Source organism: Diadema antillarum, unplaced genomic scaffold, assembly GCF_040938485.1.
Source record: "Diadema antillarum isolate AM-2024a unplaced genomic scaffold, OU_Dant_1.0 seq00000293_RagTag, whole genome shotgun sequence".
In the NCBI taxonomy this organism is placed as follows: Eukaryota; Metazoa; Echinodermata; class Echinoidea; order Diadematoida; family Diadematidae; genus Diadema; species Diadema antillarum.
Window position 1 is genome coordinate 1,568,485 of NW_027271319.1, and position 9,036 is coordinate 1,577,520.

The 9,036-nt window shown below is 38.2% G+C and overlaps 1 protein-coding gene across 1 annotated transcript; it reads left to right on the plus strand.

Annotated features, from left to right (window-relative positions):
- The first annotated feature begins 5,552 nt into the window (after positions 1-5,552).
- On the plus strand, positions 5,553-6,722 carry LOC139730151 (trace amine-associated receptor 6-like). Its single transcript, XM_071641052.1, has one exon. It carries the CDS (start codon positions 5,553-5,555, stop codon positions 6,720-6,722), a length of 1,170 nt encoding a protein of 389 aa, XP_071497153.1.
- Positions 6,723-9,036: the final 2,314 nt, after the last annotated feature.

The following is a 9,036-nucleotide window of genomic DNA, read 5'->3' on the forward strand; positions in this document are numbered from 1 at the left end:
AATGTTCTAATTGGTCACGATTCATTTTTATGTCATTGCACGTTATCTATTATGTTATAAAAACTCTAAATACATGTATTGCATACTGAGCTCAACTAAGTTCCATGAAAGCAACACGGTTCAGTAAACACTCTCCATTTCGAAACATTGAGTTGGTCTAATAGCTGTTGTGCCAAACATCAATGAAACGGATCAATTGATTTCAATGAAACTAATAGTTTAAGAGTTTCAGACTTTGACTTTTCTAATTATTCGCTCACTGGTGTTCATGTCGGCATAATTTCACGGTGTGCCACTACTTACCATATCAAGATGTGCCTTTTTCTTTTCCATCATATATAAGCTCTAGTTAGCCACCGGCAAAAAAAAAAAAGAAGAAGAAATAAGTGGACCTAATCTTGTTGAATATAAACCTGCGATATCAGTTCCTCTAGACAGGCGCGCCGGAAGCAATTTTGGATTGGGGGGGGGGGGGGCAAACATTGGAGGGGGCTCAAGATTAGACCATGTATATGTTACACAATATACACATACACACACACACACACGCGCGCGCACACATCTATTATATATATATATATATATATATATATATATATGTAAAGTGGCGTACGGTGGGTCGAAACATCGGGGGGGGGGGGGGAACCATAAAGTAATTTCAGACGGTCTGTATGCTTACAAGTGCGTGTGTGCGTGAGCAATAATGGGACTACAATACATTACGGAATGTGATACATTCAACAACACAGTCATTGAGGAACATTGTAAGTTTTCCTTACATGGATTATGGAATGACGGTGTGAAACGATCGACAAATTATATACTGTCAGCAACATAAGGTAAATGGCATAACAATAAAATGCGAGCGAGCGAAGCGAGCGAGCTTGAAAATTTTGATATTCTACAGTTCCAAAACTGGAGTTTTAATTGTAGCTATATATTTCGCTTTGGAAATAAATGGGGGCGCATCGGGCGCAACTGCTGGCAATTATTGGCAGCAACATTAGGAGAATGGCAAAACGATTCAATGCGAGCGAGCGAAGCGAGCAAGCTTGCAAATTTTGACATTCTACAGTCCCAAAACTGGGGTTTGTAGCTATATCTTTCACTTTGGAAATTAATGGGGCGGCGCATCGGGCGCAACTGCTGGCAATTACTGGCAGCAACATTAGGAGAATGGCATAACGATTCAATGCGAGCGAGCAAAGCGAGCGAGCTTGAGAATTTTGACATTTTACAGTTCAAAAACTCCCGTTTGTAGTTACATCTTTCGCTTTGGAAATTAAGGGGGGCATCGGGCGCAACTGCTGGCAATTACTGGCAGCAACGTTAGGAGAGTGGCATAACGATTCAATGCGAGCGAGCGAAGCGAGCGAGCTTGAAAATTTTGACATGTTACAGTCCAAAAACTCCCGTTTAGTAGCTATATCTTTCGCTTTGGAAATTAAGGGGGGGGCATCGGGCGCAACTGCTGGCAATTACTGGCAGCAACGTTAGGAGAGTGGCATAACGATTCAATGCGAGCGAGCGAAGCGAGCGAGCTTGAAAATTTTGACATGTTACAGTCCCAAAACTCCCGTTTGTAACTATACCTTTCGCTTTGGAAATTAAGGGGGGGGGGGGGCATCGGGCGCAACTGCTGGCAATTACTGGCAGCAACATTAGGAGAGTGGCATAACGATTCAATGCGAGCGAGCGAAGCGAGCGAGCTTGAAAATTTTGACATTTTACAGTCCCAAAACTCCCGTTTGTAGCTATATTTATCTGTCGCTTTGGAAATTAAGGGGTGGGGGCATCGGGTGCAACTACTGGTAATTACTGTCAGCAACATTAGGAGAATGGCATAACGATTCAATGCGAGCGAGCGAAGCGAGCGACCTTGAAAATTTTGACATTCTAGAGTCCAACAACTGCCGTCGTAGCTATGTTTTTCGCTTTAGAAATTAAGGGGGAGACGCACCGGGCTCAACTGCTGGATGCGAGCGAGCGAAGCGAGCGAGCTTGAAAATTTTGACATTTTAAAGTCCAAAAGCTGCCGTTTGTAGCCATATTTTTTCCCTTTTATTCATATATATACATATTTATTTTATTTTCTTTGTTTATTCATTTATTTTTATTATTATTATTTTTTTTTTTTTGGGGGGGGGCTTTTTGGGGGGGCAAAAATGCGTTTTGCCCCCCCACTTTTTGGATTGGGGGGGCGGCCGCCCCCCCTGCCCCCCCCCCCCCACTTCCGGCGCCTATGCCTCTAGATGCCTCACAGGACCAGATTCATCTGTGCTTTCGCCAAATGGCAAACATGTGATTCACCGGGTTGTTGGTTATCATTATTTAGACAAGTTAGCATAACAACTCATACACGCATTTGTAACATCTGGTTCCATAAGGAAAATGAGATTCGAAAACTAAATACAAAATCTCTTTTTTTTAAACACGATTACTTTTCGGTTGTCAGGTATTCTTTCTCTCTTTTTTCGTGTTTATTTAAAGAATGTTGATATTTTTCAGTCAGTCAATTACAAATTGTAGTAGGCCTAATCATTATTATTCCCGATTCATCATCTTGAGTTTATCATGTTAAAGTCATAGCGTTGAAAAATGGAAATTCTGCTTAGTCTAGGGGAAAGTACAAATTATATTCTAATATATTTTGTTAATCATATTTTTTAGTTTAGCTATGATTGGCAGATAATGTCATTCACAGAATCTGGTTGAGAAGACCATTTATTTGAGTAGCTAAGCAATCTGTAGAAAAAAAAAACTACCGAAAATAAAGTATTGCATATAGATAGATTTTCATTTAACCACATTTTTGTGATGATCAAGGTATTGTAAAGCAATACAGGTCAAAATGCATTGTATTGCACATGTCCTTTTACTAGAAACAAGGACTGCTCATGTCCTCATTATGCATGTAGGTTTGCTGTGCGAGCGCGCTTTTTTAATTTGCCTTTACAGCTGTAGTCAGTTCAAGCTATTAAACTTGTGTTAAAGGGTTTTCTCCATAATTATGTGAAAAAAAAGTAGCGACTTTTGAAACGCTTTGATGTAAAGCTGTCTTTGAAAAAAAAACATGAGATGTCTTTATTGTAAAAAGTAGTAATTAAGCATTGTGTACAAATAGATAAAAAAGTTTTATGTTAAATTTTTTAACATTTCCATTTGAAGGCACCAATGCTGTGGTCAATCTCACAAGTACTGAATTGTAGGTAAATTAGTTTTTGTGACATATTCAACAACACTGAGTGATACCTTGTGCTGTGTCAAATTTGTGCAACTTCTGTGAGAAAAATAATCTTTGCAGAGACAGCAAAATGGTATTCTTGCCAATCTGCCTATGCATAACTACCTCTGAAAAGTATATTAGAGTTGTATTTGTATACTAAACCACATAATCGAGGTCTGGGAATCAAGAGATTACTTATTCATCGCGGTATGTCTTAGGTGAAAATAATGTGATGTATGAACTAAATAAAACTATAAGGAAGTTTCATTTAAAACATTCCTTACAACAGAAACATTATGTTCTTCTTGTGCTGGGGACTTTGGACAGTGTATGCAACGCTATAAGAGTTTCTATGCCAATTAACACTCAAGACATTCAATGGTTTTAGATTTAAAGTAAAGATTCGATATTGTTATTTGTGTCGAGATGGTAAATAAAACTTTCGTCTTGAATGCTTAAATTGCCTACTTCTAAATATTTCTTTTTCATTTTTTTGATAACACCCAAACACAAAACCGCATATTTGCAACAAAATTCCGAAGCCTTTATGGTGTAAAACGTTTCAAAAGGAATGCTTGGATGTAATATCGACGCAGTTGCATGTATACCTTGTATTGAAAAAGAACAAAAAATCCATTTAATTTCTGCTACTTATTCTAAATTGTTTGAATGTGGAGAATTAACCTTCAAATCAAAATCATGTTATCTCTCTTTCTTCAAATTGATTCTATTCAAGTATATATATATATATATATATATATATAAAATACTATATATGTGTGTGTGTGTGTGTGCCTGTGTGTCTGTGTAAGCTAATGATAGCTATAGCTAACATAGGGGGTCGAATCACATTCCAAATCAAAATCAGAAGCGCGTTAATATGTGAAGATGTCGACTTTCTACAGCTTGAAGTAAGTGAGTTTGAGGATCAAGGGGAAAGGGTGAAAAATGGTTATGACTTTGTATCATTAAATCAGATAAGTGAGTTATTTTATTAAAGATATCGTAGATATGTAGTGGCGGGTCCAGAGGGGGCGCAACCGGCGCACGCCCCCCCCCCCTTTATTTTTCGTTAAAAACAAAAGAAATAAAAGGGAAAAAATGAAATGAAACCCGGAAGTGGCACCAGAAATATTAGTCACGCCCCCCCCCCCCCTTTACAGAATTTCTGGATCCGCCCCTGGATATGTTTAAATTTTGTCCTTAGAAAGTGTAAAAAATGCTTAAAAACAAATAAGATAAAGAAAGAGAAAAGAAGAACAAAGAGAGAAAGACAACACTATCCTTGAAATGAATACACACACGGACAATAATATGAAATATGCTAAAATTCAAAATGCATATTTCCACTTTTCAAGGAAACGGTGAAAAAAAAAGTGAATCAAAAGTGTTGTTTTTTTCTAAAGTCTAAAAACACACAAGAGAAAACTACGAACAGGTACACACATTATTTTTCCCCCTTGATTCCTCAATCACGTGTGGCGTGTTGTTCATCTTTGTGAACTGTAAGTAATAGTTAAAGAAAATACACTTCGAAAGATAGAGGGGAAGAAGAGATCTTTCTTGCCATTATCAGATTGTTTATATTCGATGACTTAGATTCAGATATTGGTGGTTATCAAAGGTGGAGGTATTCGTGTGTGTGCTTGTGTGTGTGTTTGAATCCTTCAAAGACTATTCCAAAGGTACCTCGTATGGTTACTTCTAATACCTATACAGCATACCCTCATTGATGTGTATCAATCGAATATTAACCAGAAAATTCCTTCTATTCATCCATCTACTCTATGAGCAGAAATGCTTCGTATTCAGCACAGAGTCGATTCATGAATTATAATGAGCATTCAAAAACGCGTAATATGTTGACTTTACGCAGAATTTCTTCACAAAAGGTCCACTCGAGAGAAATACACCAGAAGTAAGCACTTATCGATTTATTTCACAGCTACTGTAATATGATTGATGGTCACAATGGTATTTCATTTCATATCATTCGACGTGAATAAACATCTCCTTCAGTACTAAAATGCATGTTTTTTTTCTTTTACTATTTTTTACCCTCGCCCTGTTTTGTGTATGTTGCGCGTTCTTCCCGTGTGAAGATATATCCAGTAAATTCTAAAGCGCTCAATACCATAAATACGACGGTTAAGTGAAACTCCCATTTGGAAAGACATCCAGGTGCACTCCGGAGTTACAGACTTAGGTCTCTACGTTTCACATGTCATGTCATGCTGGAAGTACAATCTCAACGCTAAATATCATACACTCTGCAAAAGTTACAATCATTACTGAATGTTTAAGTCCACTGGTATTGCTGTTAGACATGAGTCCCTCAACACTCCCATTTGGTTTTGAAGTAGACGAATACCGGATCAAGAATTCTTTTTCCGAAGGCTACGGAGACACTGTTGTGGGAACTGAGTGGTCTTTGTCCCAATATGGCAATGAAGTCTCCAACAGGACAGAGTTCTTCTCCGAAATTCTTGAAGTGGCCGGACCCAAGAATGCACCTGCTGAGTGGTCTTGGTTCCCGTTTCAGTGGACCTGGTGGGTGATCCTCCAACTCATCTTTGCCCTGCTAGGAATCGTCGGTAACCTGCTGGTGATGGTGGTCCTATTCCATCGGAATCGTGTCCGACGATCCACTGACACGTTGATCGGCGCACTTGCTATCGCTGATTTTGCCACGTCTGTGTTTCTGCTACCGATCCCCATCATCAAATCACTACCAAGCAACTCCGTGCTCGCAGGTTTCTACTGCAAAGTAGTCCACACTTCGCTTCTGATGTGGGTATCTGTGGTTGCTTCGATATTCATATTGGCAGCCATATCGATAGAGCGATATATCGCCATCGCTTATCCGCTCTACTTCAGGAGGACTTTCAGCGCAACCCGCACCAGAATCTACATTATCTTGATCTGGGTTGTAGCCTTGGCCGCCAACGGCTATCAGTTCGTTGTGGGATATTCTTCCAGCAATACGTGCATGGTTGGATTTTCCACAGCTCTTGCTCACAAGGCCGTAGGCATCTTCATCTTTACAATCGAATTTGTAGCTCCGGCTGTCATCATGATCCTAGCCCAAATCAAAATGGTTATCGTTCTCCAGAAACAGACGACAAAGTTTTCTGAAAGTAAAACGAACACGAACCGTTCGAACCCCACTCTGAGTCACGTCGTCGCGAGGAAGAGGATCCTTCAAATGCTCATCATGGTCGTGACAGTCTTCATCATCTGTTGGGGTCCTGATCAGACAATGTTCCTCGCACTTCACCTTAACCTCGTCTCCCACTCGCTAGCCTTTGGGACCGTTTACCGAGTGTTGGTCATTTTGGCCTTCATCAACTCGTGCGCCAACCCGATCATCTATACCATCCGATATCCGCAATTTCGTGAAGCCATCAGAAACATTTTTATAGGTGCTCGCGCCTCTCAGAAAAGTCTTTTCGACATTGAAACAACTCATGAGCAGCAAAAGACGATTAACATCTAGACTCAGACGTATAAAAGGATAAATCTGCAGTATAAGATCGTTCCTTATTCAATAACCATGTAACTTCATTTCAGTTGAATTATCGGTTCTGTAGCATTTTTTTTTCTATACAAAACTTGATAAGCATAATTTTACATAAGAAAAACAAATCTAGATCCATTACATAATAAATTTATGACGTAAATAAGACGAATTTCGCCGTTGCCTTCAAAGAATTTCTGATTATTATTCTCAACACATTTACAATACACACCTTAAGGGGACTAACACACTAGGATGGCATTTGACCATGTAAACCATGGAAAATTTCAAGGTGAAATAAAAACCTAAATAACGTTATTGTTCATTCTTTAGGGTACATGGAAAAATCTTAACAGGCTGTCATATATTAGCACATTTTCATGATACTTTTTTATTCTCAAATCATGATATATTACCAGAATTTCAATTCCGAAAGGTCAGTATCTATTCAATACACCCTGCCATCAGCAGTGAATATTATATTTGAAAGCAAAAGATCATTAAGCAGAGAGGTGAAGATATGAGGTAGGAGCTTCTTCTATTTGTCTGCCATCTGTATATATGAAATTTACAGATTGTAACTGCTGATCCACATTTTTAACAAACATGTCGGGGAAAAAGGAACCTGTCATCTACTGTTCGTTCATGATTTCTTCCTTTCATTTAAAATGCCTTGTCCACCATGGACAACTTAACTTATACTGTCATCTACTGTTCGTTCATGATTTCTTCCTTTCATTTAAAATGCCTTGTCCACCATGGACAACTTAACTTATCAATGTTGGAATTTCTGAGCTTGGCTATTTGTTCCAATTTCATCCTGTCACTGCCGGCAACAAGTGATAGCCTGTTGGTAGTGTCGCTGCGCGGAAAGCAGTAGATAACAGGTTCGATTCCCACTGCTTCTTTTTTTTTCCCGACATGTTTGTTAGAATGTAGATCAGCAGTTGCGATCTTACATATTTCATTTATGCAGAGGCACATAAATTGAAGAAACCCATACCTCCAGATCATACTTCTTATTTGAAAGGCAAGTGTTAAAACTACCGATAAGGAGTGAACGAGCTCCCTTGATTTTTTTACGATTCTAGTGAATCATTGAGAAGTCCTGTCGAAAAGACGAGCTTGGGAAAAGAGTGTTAATCTTTCCTTATAGGTATAACTTTTTGGAATGACCTACCAATCAAAATTACGTAGAAATCAACATGGTCAAGCTTTCGTAAAGCTGTAGAGGAACTTTTGTTAGAAAGTTGAGATTCTCATGAGATTTCGTTAACATTATTCACCCGAATGAAATGTAAATACCTTTTTGTTTTTGTTAGATGTAGACATTGTTCATGACAATGACGTATGTATTACAGATTATTATCGGTGGATTCATTACATGATATATTGTTCATTCAATCTTATTTTCGTGTTTGTTTCTCAGCACCAGAGTATCTTATTGCTAACTGAAATTTACATCACAGTAACATATCACTAACCAGGAACACATTATGACATAATACTTTTTAACTGCCTAAAGTGCATAGAACCAGACATGACTAGCACACATGCTTATTTTCTCGTTCCTATAATCCTTGTTTTTTCTGTGCAACTGGACGTGGCTGTAAACGTACGCTATGGTTGTTATTGCACTGGAGAATTTGTTCACTCAATCTAATTTCCATCATTCATTCCTTCATTCATACAGTCATTCATTCAATTCAAAACCGGATTTATACGTTTCTCCCATTTTTTTATCAACTGCCATAATGCTTTAATTGGGGTATAAACTGTATTAAATAATCATTTTATGCTGAGGTTTGCCATTTGTCAAGATTTACCCGAGTCACTGTTAACCTGTCACTCTATCTGAAAGTAGGTCTGTGGTCACCAATTACACGTTCGAACACGCACAGAGCGGCAGTAATAATGATAATTAAAGGTCCAGTTTACCTTTGGGAGCAGTGATTTAAAAAATGTTCAAGATATCACATTTTGATGCATTTGTGTAGGTTCGTTGCATCACAAAACATCCCACCATACCTTTATAGCATTTTCGAAATAAAGCCTAAAATATAAGGATATATCAATGTTTGTTTTGTTTTTCAATAAACCATAACTGTAGACGGTTTAGTCTGGAAACATTTTTATTATAACTATTGTGCACATTTTGTGTATTCAACAACACTTAACATCGACTATACGGATTCAAATTTTTACAGTGATTGTTTCTATCCCTAACTCACATTTTAGAACTACTTTAAAGCACTAATGCTGTTTTTTTTGTTGTGTGTGTTTCATCTGCAAA